This window comes from Alligator sinensis, unplaced genomic scaffold (genome assembly GCF_000455745.1).
Source record: "Alligator sinensis unplaced genomic scaffold, ASM45574v1 scaffold846_1, whole genome shotgun sequence".
NCBI classification, from domain to species: Eukaryota; Metazoa; Chordata; order Crocodylia; family Alligatoridae; genus Alligator; species Alligator sinensis.
Genome location: NW_005842230.1, coordinates 943,946 through 957,540, shown reverse-complemented (window position 1 = coordinate 957,540; position 13,595 = coordinate 943,946). Strand labels below are relative to the sequence as shown.

General features: G+C 42.6%; 1 protein-coding gene across 10 annotated transcripts in view; it reads left to right on the top strand.

Moving 5' to 3' along the window:
• U2SURP (U2 snRNP associated SURP domain containing) overlaps positions 1-13,595 on the top strand; it is a 79,788-nt gene that overhangs the window by 26,217 nt on the left and 39,976 nt on the right. For 4 of the 10 annotated variants that reach the window (XM_025208452.1, XM_025208456.1, XM_025208450.1 and 1 more), the window contains 5 exons: positions 7,301-7,506; positions 7,593-7,675; positions 9,770-9,935; positions 10,841-11,052; positions 12,023-12,066. In XM_025208452.1, the coding sequence (XP_025064237.1) occupies positions 7,301-7,506; positions 7,593-7,675; positions 9,770-9,935; positions 10,841-11,052; positions 12,023-12,066 (711 nt within the window). Of the gene's footprint in view, positions 1-7,300; positions 7,507-7,592; positions 7,676-9,769; positions 9,936-10,840; positions 11,053-12,022; positions 12,067-13,595 lie in introns of those variants that run through there. The other 6 variants (XM_006027262.3, XM_025208455.1, XM_006027261.3 and 3 more) reach the window with 4 other exon arrangements.

Genomic DNA, 13,595 nt, shown 5'->3' with positions numbered 1-13,595 from the left:
AGTTTTGTGTCATCCGCAAACTTGGACAGAGTACATTTCACTCCCTTGTCCAAGTCACTGATGAAGACATTGAAGAGTATCGGTCCAAGGACCGAGCCCTGCAGGACCCCACTGCCCACACCCTTCCAGGTTGATACCGACCCATCCACTATGACTCTCTGGGTACGACCCTCTAGCCAATTCGCCACCCACCGGACTGTGTAGTCATCCATGTCACAGCCTCTTAACTTGTTCACCAGTATGGGGTGGGATACCGTATCGAAGGTCTTCCTGAAGTCTAAGTAAACGACGTCAACCCCTAGTCCTGCGTCCAGGTGTTTTGTAACCTGGTCATAAAAAGATACTAGATTAGTCAGGCATGATCTACGTGCTACGAACCCGTACTGGTTTCCCCTCAGCATAATTTTTCCAGCCAGGCTCTCGCAAATGTGAGACTTGATAATTTTTTCAAAGACTTTGCCTAGGATGGAGGTGACACTGACTGGCCTTGGTTTAGAATCAGAGAATTGTAGAAAATTAGTGTTGGAAGGGACCTTGGAGGTCATCTAGGCCAAACCTCCTGCTCAAAGCAGGATTATTCCCAACTAGATCATTCCAGCCAGACCTTAAAAGCCCTTAAGAATGGCGATTCCACCACCTTTCCAGGTAACCTGTTTCAGTGCTTCACCACCCTCCTAGTGGGAATGTTTTTTCTAATAGTCAACATAAACTTCCCTTGATTCAACTTGAGACCATTGGTCCTTGTTCTGTCATCTTCCACCATTGAGAAGTGTAGCTCCATTCTCTTTGGGGGAACCACCCTTCACATAATCAAAGGCTGTTATCAAATTCCCTCTGTCTTCTCTTTTGTATACTAAATAAGCCCAGTTCCCTCAGCCTCTCCTCAGAAGTCATGTGTCCCAGCCCCTACCCATTTGCATTGCCCTCCAGTGGACTCTCTCCTACTTGTCCACATCCTTGTTGCAGTGGGATGCCCAAAACTGGGCACATACTCCAGATATGACCTCACCAATGTAGAGTAGAGGGTAATAATTACTTCCCTTGATCTGCTGACAGTGCTTCTGGTAATGCAGCCCAGTATGCTGTTAACTTTCTTGGCAACAAAGGCACACTGCTGACCTGTATTTAGTTTTGTTTTGTTTTAAGAACTTTTTTAAATTAAAGTGTAGTTTCAATAGAATGCTTGGATGCTAATTAACTTCAGTTGTTACCCTGACAATAATGGAAGATAATTTAAAATTTTATCAAGTTTTTTTTATTTCACAGTTCATAAACCACATCAGTTTAAATAAGAGATGTCAGACTCATCCAGCCTGGCCCCAGGCTGGTCCATAGACTGGATTGGGCTCATGAATCACCCCCTTGCTCCACCTCTTCCCCATCATGCCAGATCCAGGCCAGCAGCACCCAGTCCAGGACTCGTGTGTTGTGATCCCAGAATGGGTAGTGCTTCATGCGGCACAGTCCCTGGGATGTTTGCTGCATGTGGTGCCTGCTTCAGCTGGTCCGGGCTCCATGCAACATATGGCACCTCCCCCAGCTGGTTTGGGTTCTTCGTCACACAGGATAGCCCTGCCTCCCCAGGCCAGATCCGAGAGCTTCATGCAGTGCAAATCCCAGACAAGCAGTGGGTGTTGTATGCAGCACGAGTCCCAGAGTGGGCACCTAATGTAGTGCAAATCCCAGAGTGGGCGCTGCTGCTGAAGCTGGTGTGATGGCATGTGGGCCAGCTCAGCCCCATCGTCCAGCACCTGATGCTGTCCCTGGGTCTATGTATGGTGAATCCAGCCAAAGGGCTGCATCTTTGATACCCCTGATTTTAAACCAAAGCAAAAGTCTTTAAGACTGAGTCTTCCACTTGTCATTTTAATTTGCCAGGAGCTTCGTATGCAGTTTATATGCTCCTGATGTTTTCTGTGGTGTTTTGCTTTTTAAAAAGCTTTCAAAGCATAATATTGGTTAACTGATAACACAGCAGCTTGGACACGACTGCTGCTGGAAGCCCTTCCCCATGCCCTTTGACACCCATGGGGAGTGGGTAGGATGGAGGGGGTGGAAAGGGAAGGGTGGAGGGCTGTGGCAAGCCTGCCAGACAACACAGCTCAGGTGAAGCCCTGCACTGGGAGGGAGGGAGTATCTGTGAATGGGCAGCTAATTGCTTAATGAGTCATTAGGCTGTCCATTTTTTTTTTTTTTTTTTCTTCTTTAACCTCATAGGCTATGGGTACTATTCCCACATCACCGTTCCCCCTGCTTCCCTTTCTCCTGTCTGCCCTGCTGCCTTCTGATTCCTGCTAGGGCACCACATTGCTTCTCTTCCTCTCTTACCTGCCAGACTGTGTCCAGCCCCACACTAAACAATAACTGGCAAGCTAAACAATTATCACTGGGCTTCTCGCTGGGCTAGGTTAGAAGTTTAATCGTTTAACCTTTTACATCTCTAACTTGGACAGAGTAACCAGGTCTGCTCGTTTTCAGACTAGTGTTTTAGACCAGTGGTTCTCAACCTTTTATGGACTTGAGGCCCCCCTCACTTCCAACCCACAGCCCCCCACCCCATCAGGCCTGCCAGTGCCCCTAACAACCTACTAGCCCCAGCTCCCCAGTGTGTGTGGGGAAAGGGGGGTTATGTACCTCACCCCCAGATTTGTGTGTCCACAGTGGGCATGGGGTTACTGCCTGGCCGGACCAGGATGGGGAGAAGCTGCCTCCGTGGCCTAGTGGGCGGGACCAGGTGCAGGAGGGTGGGGGCAGCAAGAGTCATTGTTGCTGACACTTCCGGGACACCTATTCCAGTTGCACTGATAGCAGTGTGAGAAGTAATGGGTGAGTGGCCTGCGCTACCATCCTCTCCTTGTGCCACCAACTGCTCATGTGCCAGGCCACGGCTCTACCCCACTGCCATGACCAGGCTGCTGCTACCGCTGCTCCCCTCAGGTCACCTGTCCTGCCCCTGCCCCATGTCACCTCTGGGATAGAGTCGCAGCCCGAAGGGAGAGGTGGCAGTGGCAGCAGGTTAGAACTGTGGCCTGGTGTTCATGCGGCTGGGAGCAGGAGGAGGTGAGGGCAACGTGGTCCACCCCACGCCATCCATTACTTCTTATGCTACTAGCTGCTGGCATGGGGTCCTGCTGGGCTGTGGAGGTGGCTCCTGCACATGCTGGTCCAACCAGCTTGCAGCTCCATGCCTGCTGTTGCTGCACAAATCTAGGGAAGAGGGGAGGTCATGTGCCTCACCCCCCAATGCATTGCCACCCTCTGGTGACCTCCTGCTACTCCTCCCAGTTCCAAGCATTTTTAAAGTTTGTTTGTGACTCTTCCGTATCTTCTTGTGCGACCCACTTTTGGGTTGCAACCCATGGGTTGAGAAATGTTGCCTTAGACTGTTCCTTGCTGGACGATCTGCATTGGGTTTGAGGCACACTGGTGGCATAAAAAACTTTGCACTTGGCACTCTTTTCAGTTTTCTCATTTCAGTTCTGTTAATGTTCTGTTTATACACAGGTGTTAGTTCCATATTTACTCCAATGTAAGATGAGGCTTTTCTCCCCACTGCAGTCAGCATGGGGTAACAGCCCCTCATCTTATCTTTGCATACAAGGAGATCTAATTAAATATATTGTCTGTCATTAAGCTGCTACCAAAAGCAGCATGTGCTTAGTAATGGAAACCAACTATGAAGCTGATTAAATGCATTCAACACTTAGCATGACTATAAAACACATGGCCACATTGGACAAATATACTGATGAAACCTTTTTTTGTGTGTGTGTGGCCCTAATAACAGGAAGGCATTCCCTCTGCAGGGAACAGACACCAGGCCTGGAGGTACTATTATGTTGGCACCAGGAGGGCCAGAGCTAGCCTTGACACCTTCCATTTGGTGTTCAAAATGCTGCATTTGATATGCTATATTTTATTTTATTTTTTCGCAAAAGTAAATACATTAAGAAATATATTCTCCACCTCCAATACTCTGCCAAGGAGCTCGAGGAGCTCTTCCTGACCCAGGAAGTGCAAGGGCCAACCAGAGGTAATACTCTCAGATTTGGTCTTGGCCAAGGGAGATGGTCTGGTGTGTGACTTGAGTATTGAGGATAACCTGGGCGACAGTGACCATGAAATTATCTGGTTCACTGTCTGCTGCAGGGTCGACAAATCAACCAGTAGGATTGAAGTCCTGGACTTCAAAAATGCTAATTTCGACAGACTCAGAGGAGAGGCGATGTGGGACCGGGAAGGGAAGGCGAATGGGGTGTACAAAGAGTGGTTGTTGCTCAAGGATACGGTTCTCAAAGCACAAAAGAAAACTGTTCCTGCTAAGAGGAAAGGCAGCAGAAGGGCTGGTAAGCCCTCCTGGCTTAATAGGGACATTGTGGTCCTCTTAAAAAAGAAAAAAGAGATGTACGCTGGACATCAACAGTTTCCAAAATGTTGGAAACCAAACATGTCCAGTTTAGGTATCTATCTTAACCCTCTCTGGAATGTTTCTTGAGGACAACATTATTTAAAACGGATTGAACAAGGATAATAAGAAGTCCTTCTTTAGGCAGTAGGCAGTAGAAGGAAAACAAATGGAAGTGCAGGACCCCTGCTTAGCACCTTGGGACAGCTGGTAATTGATATTCAGGAAAAAGCAAAACTCCTGAATGCCCACTTTGCTTTTGTATTTCACTGGACCATGGGGAATGTCAAGTGAGATAAGGCTCATAGGGGACATGCCGGGACTGACAGCGTCCCCACTGTGGATGCTGAGTGGGTGTAATACCAGTTAGAAAAGCTAGACATAAGTCAGAGGGACCGGATGGACTCCATTTGAGAGTGTTGAAGAAGCTAGCTGAGGTCATCGCAGAACCCCTGGCAAAGCTCTTTCATAGACATCTGGGCTGGAAGGGACCCCGGAGGATCATCGAGTCCAGCCCCCTGACCGCGTCCCCACATTGGCGGCCCATGAAAATAACCCGTCCACCACCACTCTCTGGGTGCGGCCCTCCAGCCAGTTTGCGACCCATCTGACTGTGTAAGTGTCGGCACCACGGTCACCTAATTTTTTAATGAGAATAGGGTGAGAGACAGTGTCGAAGGCCTTCCTAAAGTCCAGAAAGACTTCGTCCACCACGACACCTGCATCCAAGGATTGTGACCTGGTCATAGAAGGCAACCAGGTTGGTCTGACAGGACCTGTCTCTAATGAACCTGTGTTGGTTGCCCCTAAGCATAACCTCCCCTGCTGGTCCCTTGCAGATGTGCTTCTGGATAATTTTCTCAAAGAGGTTTCCCAGGGCCGAGGTAAGACTAACAGGCCTATAGTTTTCTGGGTCCTCTTTCCTCCCTTTTTTGAAAATGGGGACCACATTGGCCCTTTTCCAGTTGTCAGGCACCTCACCAGAGCACCATGAGTGCTCGTAAAGCTGTGCCAGGGGTCCTACAATGACTTCTGCCAGTTCCCTCAGCACCCTGGGGTGGAGGTCGTCAGGACCTGCTGATTTGAACATGTCTAGTCCCACCAGAAATTCCCTGACTAGGTCCTCACTGACCCTGGGCCTGGCTGCGCCTCCCCTTGGTTCGTTCAGGATCCCAGTGGGCGGGATGTCCCTATCCCTGCTCAGAAAAATGGAAGCAAAGAATCTGTTAAAGAGGTTAGCTTTGTCGTCTGGTGCGACCACCAGATTTCCAGGTGTGTCCTGCAGAGGCCCCACATTACTCGGTACCTTCTTTTTACCCCCTATGTATTTGAAAAAGGACTTCTTGTTATCCTTGATCCGGGTTGCTAGTCCCAGTTCCATCTCTGCCTTAGCCTTCCTTACAGCTCCCCTACAATCTCGAGCAATGGAGGTATAATCCTCCTTGGTGATGGCCCCTCCCTTCCATTGGGTGTATGCCTCCTTTTTGGCTTTGAGACGTTCCTGGATGCATTTAGTGAGCCATGGTGGCTTTTGAGCACTCCCTCAATATGAATGGATTGAAGTGAGGTGTCGGGATCCCTTGCTGTCTGGTCAGGTGCCTATAGAGAGAACCGCTTTCCTGGTCAGGTTTCTGAAACCTGTCACCACCCGGAGGAACGCACGGACTTTCCCCCACACCTCTCTGGTGTATCAAAATTTGATATGCTGATAGGAATCTACCACAAGGATGGGTTAGTACAGCCCACATGAATAAGGTGTGTGGTAGTGCCCATTGTTCACAGTCACCCTCACTTCCACCTCTTTTTAAAGTTATTGTGAGCCACTACACTGAATACGTTTTTACTTCCTCTTTTCTCCCACAACTGAGCTGTGCCTTTCTTTCCGATTTTCAATGATTCCTGTTTCTTTACCAGCCTTAAATGTCTGGCAAACATCACCAAACAGGGACATAAACAGTTCACTCAGAATCCCTCTATTGTCCCTTTGCTCAGCCTGTCTCACATGATTAGTGTGGCCCTGCCCGCCATGAGGTAAAGCCAGACCAGGTTGCCCTGCATCTTATCTGCGCATACATTTTGGAGGGTCCTAGGGCCTGTGACAAGAACACCCGGTTTCAGCCATGAGTTGGGGTTAATTAGCACATGGATCCTTTATTGGAGTATCTGGAGTATACACACGTATTGAGCAGCGCGGAACTGTGGGGTCATCATGGTTTGAAACACTGACCCTGCTGGGCCCAGCCCAAAGAACTGTATGGCAAATCATGAACCTTTTGGCTTTGGACTAATATTACGCATAGTTTGCTCTATATAAAAGTAGATGCAAAAGTGCTGTTTAACAGTGTGTTCATGGAGTACCTGTGCTAAAACTTGCAGCAGTTTAAAAAAAGGCAAAATGTATCAATTTTGGATCAACTAAGCCTATGGATACTTTTAGTAATTCTATAATTTTTTTTTTTTACGGATATGTTAATTTTAAAGTTAGTGTTTTCAGATTTGCTCCTCTCTTCCATATACTCAGACATAGCAAAGTCTGATAGTAAGGAGGTTGGAAAGGGGCTGCAGGGGGAAGAATTTGCAGGGAGGGGAGGGGGGGCAGCGAGCTCAGATTTATTTTCCCTGCTGTAGGTAGTGGGAGGGGTGGACAGATTCAAGGGAAACCACCAATAATTTGATTTTATACCTGGAAATTTTTATCAAATTAGTATACTTTCCCTATATAGAATTGAATTATTCTGGATCATCTTATATTCAAGTAAATATGGTATTTTGATAATTTTTAACTAACAATAAATTTAGTACTAGGATATATTCCTAGACTCAATTTGAAGTGATTTTTAAAATCTTTGTTAGAAATATAGTGAATTGCTATTAATATTTTATTATTTTTTATAGAATTCAGGAGGAGCGTGATGAAAGACACAAAACAAAAGGTAGATTAAGTCGTTTTGAGCCACCTCAATCGGATTCAGATGGCCAGCGTCGTTCAAGTAAGTTGTTATTATTTTATCATGTTTTTTTGTTTTATAAAATCTGTAGACTAAATTGTGTATTCTTTTGTTTAGTGGATGCTCCTTCAAGAAGAAACAGATCATCTGGTGGTAATATAAATTCTTTTTTTTCATTTAGTAGAATATTGTCTTTTAAATTTCTACTTTGGATTATAATCTTTTTCTCCTCGTTATAGTGTTGGATGATTATGCACCAGGATCGCATGATGTTGGGGATCCAAGTACAACCAATTTGTACCTTGGAAACATTAATCCTCAGGTAATGTTGGATATAATCAGTTACTAAAAGCAACAGTTATATTGTATCTAGTTAGGCTCATAGGAAAGTAGGGCTAGACAGGACCTTATGAGGTCATCTAGTCCAGCCCCTTGTTCAAGGCAGGATCATCTCTGCCTAAACCATCCCAGCCCAGGGTCTGTCTAACCAGCTCTTGAAAATTTCCAAAGTTAGAGATTCAGCGACTTTTCTGGGTAGCCTGTTCCAGTGTTTGACAGCCCTCATAATCAGCCAAACTCTCAACCTGCATTTCCTCTGCTGAAGTCTGAGGCACTGGAATCCTCAGGTCCTTTTCTGTAGTACTGTATTTGTGCGTGCAGTTATTACATCCCAAGTGCAGGACTTTGCACTGGTCCTTGTTGAATTTCATCTCATTGATTGCAGACTACTTCTCTAGTCTATCCTTCAGTCTATCCTAGCTCTGCCCATCGGAGTGTTTGCAACTCCACATAATTGCATGTTATCTACAGATTTACTAAGCACGCACTCTCATGAATTAATTTTCATGAGTTTTCTGTATGGAGAAACTACTATTTAGGGGTGTAGGTTGTAGTCATGTTGGTTTAAGGACTACTGTTACATTCATTTCTCCTTCCCCCTGCTCCCACCCCTCTCTCGTTCATTGACTACCTCAATATTCATTTTCACTGACTGGCTTTCTTGCATACATACTAGCCTCTGCCTGCTTTACTATACTATTCCATCCAGGAAGAGCACAGACCAACTGCAGATGCTTCTTCAGCTTGACATAGGGTATCTGTACCCAAAAGCAAAGAAAAATGTTTCCAACTATTTGAGTTGGTCTAATAAAAGATATTAGATTTACCCAAAGAACCTGGTCATTATTATATTTACATATTCTCTACAAAGTTGTTGTATTTTAGGTTTCTGTTTACTTGTATAAATGCAGAAAAAGTCATTTAGAGAACCAAGCTGAGTTTATAAATTTCTGGAGGCAACCTTCATCAAAAGACCAGTCTTCTTGCCAGAAAAGCTGAACCCTGAGTGTTCTTTGGTTAGAATAGGGCAATGTACAGACATTCATTTTTCCACTGGGAGAATGTTCAGGCTTTTTCTCCTGGAGCAGAAATGTCCCCTTCAGGAGAAAAATAACCCTGGAAAAACCAGCATTAAATTGCTTCTGGGAGACTTTCTTCTAGGAGATGGAACATTTCTACATTTTCTTTTAGATTTAACTCCTGGAGATCAGGAGGAATCGAGCCAGGGGACAGGCTCCTGTGCCTTCTGGAAACGGGTCACTCCACTCATGAGAAGGCACAGGGGACAGCTCTTGCTCTCCCCTCCCCTTCCCTCCATGTAGACCAGGAGCTGAGGAAAGCAGCCACAGCTTCCTGCCTCTTCACCAAATCAGGCAGTTCCTGGTTTTGGGAAGAGGCAGGGGGCTGTACTGGCTCCTGTTAGCTTCCCCTTGTTGCCCAGCTGAGTGGTGGGTTGGTGATATAAGAGTTGGCTGTTAGGAGCAGGATTTGGGAGCCGTTCCACCACCTTGTTCTGCACTGCTCTGAGTCAGCTGCCACGGCCCTGAGACGAGGCTTGTGGAGTCTTACTGTAGTATCTGAGGGCTCTGCCTGCCTTCCCTGCGTTCTTGGTCAGCCCAGAACAGGGCAAGGAGTAGAGCTGTTCTCCTGCAGAGGGAAAACTGATAGGGTTTCCACCTTGGGAGAATTCCCCCTCCTACTCTCTGCAGGCAGAGTAGATGGTCGGCTATCAATTAATGGGCTCCTCTAAGGGCACGGGTGGTTCAAAGAGCAGCCCTCTAGTGCTTCCTGCCTAGAGAGTTTTCCTAAGAAGCTCTCCACCCATGTATCTCATGGAATGCCTTCCGGTAGAAATTAATGTCTGTATGAAGCCTAGGCCATTTGTATTTAAGAGAACATTCTTGTAGATTGATTTCTGTAAGAACTACTGCTCCCTTACTGTCCCTCCAGATATATTTGTAGTCCCCTGTTTCCCAGGGAATAGAGAGAAATAATATTTTAGCAGTTGGATACAATATGGTTAGGGGCCTTGTTAAAACTGAAGTTGCCTGCTAATTTTAGTTTTCTTTTTTTGTAGATGAATGAAGAGATGTTGTGCCAAGAATTTGGACGCTTTGGACCATTAGCAAGTGTTAAAATTATGTGGCCAAGAACTGATGAAGAAAGAGCGAGAGAGAGAAATTGTGGCTTTGTTGCCTTTATGAGCAGGAGAGATGCTGAACGAGCACTGAAGAATCTAAATGGTAAACAAGATTTTAAATTGCATTACTTTTATTGGGAGAGGCTTGTAATGTAAATTTTGGAGTTAAGTTTCTTTTGTTGAAGCAATGGAAAAAGGCATGTTTTAGGAAAAAAAATTTGAAAACCTGCCATATTTTATTTTTACTTGCTTGTACAACTTGACTAACTTTTAAATGGTGTTTCAGTCATAATAGCTTCCATTTCCTTGAGAGTGGAAACCAGTCTTCCATGTTGTAAAAGGTGATAAGGATACTATTATAGTATAAATAGTTACAGTAATTAATAAGGAATTGGCTAGGTTTGATACAGTAGTACTACATGAAGCACAGCCTATATTTCGAAATTCTGTTGATATAGTAACATCTACTGGGGGTAATATGTTTTATTTACTTATTTTTTAAAAATTATGTTTATACCAACAAAACACTAGTGTAGTCTAGATCTAATGTAACATGCATGAAAATTTGATCAATGTGATTTGAATCAAATTAATTTGATGAATTAGCCTTGATGTGTAAATATTGTACTGTAATGCTAGCAAGTTTAGGAGAGAAAAATCTGCCAAGTGAAGACCCAGTAACAAAAAGACTTGAGTGCTTTTATGTAACTAGATACATGAAGGGAAGACACTCTCATCAGTACATCATTTATTGTTGTTTTAAGTGTAGTTTAACAAATATATATGTAAATATATATTTTCACTTGTGAACTACAAAATTACTTGCTGTCATGAGTGGTCACTTAAAGTTTTAAAGTAACAGTGCATGTACAACAGTAAAAACATGTAATCTGAGTTTAGGCAGACACAGATTCAGTGGATGCAATATAGGAATGAAAAATAGTGACGAAAAATAAAAGTGAAAGGTAAGTTTTATAAACTGTATTTTTTTTTTTTTTACTTCTGCAGGCAAGATGATTATGTCTTTTGAAATGAAGCTAGGTTGGGGCAAAGCTGTACCTATTCCACCGCATCCAATATACATTCCACCTTCCATGATGGAGCATACTCTCCCACCACCTCCATCAGGACTGCCTTTTAATGCTCAGCCTCGGGAGAGATTGAAGAACCCTAATGCTCCAATGTTACCACCACCAAAAAACAAGGAGGATTTTGAGAAGGTAACTTAAGAATGTACGCTGGGCCAAATCTAAATTATAAATACAAAATCAATGATAGTCTTTTTTCAATGGCTTTAGAAAATTGCATTGTTCAGTTGGTTTTTCGCTGCCCTAAGATGTCTGAACTGAGTTGTTCCTTGCCTTAAACCAAGGGACCTTCTTTGTGAGACATTGTGTCAGTGTATTAGGTTGCAGTATATTGGGCTTTGTTTTTGTTTTTTTTTATTTATTCCTTTAAATCTGGCCATCATTTTTCCCCCTCCAGGCTCCCTGGGATTTTTTCTCCTACGTCCCCCACTTTGTTAGCTGCCAAACTTGCAGTGTCTAAATTATTTCCTCTAAAGAAAATGCTTAAGTTCGGTAGCTTCATTTGTACACTAGAATGAGCTGATACTTTTTCTACATAGAAGACTGGTAATTCATATATTGAATAATTTATTTGAGGATAATTGTGGAGTGAGAGTTCTCAGAGATTTTTTTTTTTTTTAAAGAACATTGGCTATGACTTTAAACTGAAGGGTAAGTATCTTTTAAACACAACCCAACTTGATATTACATTTGTAAGAAAAAATGTTGATTCTTTAATGAATGACACTTAAATGATAGGGTTATATTTTAGATGGCTTGGGAACAAAGTAATAAGAAGTTCCAAGTCAAATACTTTAGAATTTGTTTCGTACATTTAAAACTCCTTATTCTAATTATTCTCAGTGTAGTACCTATTCAGTGCATTGATGTACATTCTGATAGGAATGTTCTGATACTTTACAATTAGTGAACCTTCATTGTTCACTGAACACAACCATTTGCTTTTTGTGTACTTGCTTAGTTATAACTTCACAGCAGTGATTGCCTGCAAATCTTGTGATAGATGTGTAGTATTTTCAATGCATATGTATATTTTTGCTTGTTACTTGTTAACAATACTCACATATTCTATGTTTATTATCTGATGTGACTTCATATACAGACTCTGTCGCAAGCCATAGTCAAAGTGGTTATCCCAACAGAAAGGTACATGTTTTTCTTTATTATTACTCATCTAAATATAGAAAATATCCCCTTCGGAATTTTAAAGAAAAATTGTGATGTTGAGGAAAAGGTAATGGCTTGACTGAGCAATGGTTCTACCATATTCCTTATAGCAGAATTTAATTTGTTTCATAGCCCGTATTTTATATTTATCTCAGCATTTTTTGTTGGAGAAGAATAGAATAATATGATTACCAGTTGCAAATTGAATGCTAGTTATTTCATTAGTGAACCCTTATCCAAGGAAAGATTTAACCATCATGACAATTTGTTAACAACTGAATATTTTTAGAGCTGTAACATTGCTGTAACTAATGTGATATTGCTTTCTTCTTTGGATTACATAGATTAAACTCAAAACCCTGATTCAGTTGAGCATATAAACAAAACCAGCTTCAAATACTTTTTTATTTTCTCCTCCTTTTTTATTTATGTATTTATTTTAAATGCAGGTAGCGCAGCTGTCAGCTAGATATGTGATCACTGGGAAAGGGCTCTCATAGATCACAAACAGCAGTAAGAAGTAGTATTTTATTTTGACCTATAGAAGTGCCTCTATCTTCTCACTAATATAGGCATACCCTTGCTCAGTTAAGCTAAAACCTTTTTCCAAACATAAGAACACAACACTGTTATAAAATTAAATGAGCACGAAAGACTACCAAATTCTCTTTGACATTGGCCTTGGTGAGCAACACCAGCTGAACTGTCTGCGGCAGCGGGGGACCAGGAAAACATCATGGGATGGATTGGGAAAGTATACAGTTTTTGACCAGACATTGGTACGATCGGCTCCAATAAATGTGGTTTTGTTATAATTGAAAGACATTTTTTTTGTTGGCCAACTTAAGATAATTAACATTTTTAATAATGCACTTTAAACTCATCCTTTTGTACTACACTGTTTTAATTGTCATAAAATAGCCCCCTTTTTTGTAAAAAGGCATTTGTATAAGTAGCTTAAGGCAGTAGTATTGAACACTTTTTCTAGTATGCACAGATGCATCTGTAATTTTGATAGAATTTCAGGATGGTACAACTTTTTGCTGACTAGTGATGTGGGATAGCTATAGTGACCACCAGGAATTTACCTAGTAAGGTCTTTTGGTTAGTATAGCAAGTATTTCTTTTTTAAACTATGGAACGTCTATAGTTTGTAGCTTTCAAAGAAAGCTATGTTACCATTTAATTTATTGCAGCATTTTGAAAGTTCACACGCTATTTTTACCCTTCACATGAACTGAACTGTATTTGAAAATAGCTTTAAACATATTTTCTTCTTGCTGATAACTTACTTGTTGTAGTTTTAGCAAAATTGATGGGAAAGCACAGTATAGGGCAAATATTTAATATAGGTGCTTAATTGCAGTGATGCTATATAGTGATGTGTAAAATGTCTACAGAATCCAAGTACAAGAATATAAAATCTCTTTCCTTCCTGTTATTTTCTAGCAGCACTTATTTTTTAGTGCTACTTATTTTCTAGTTTAATAATTTTTTTCCTGTTTGTA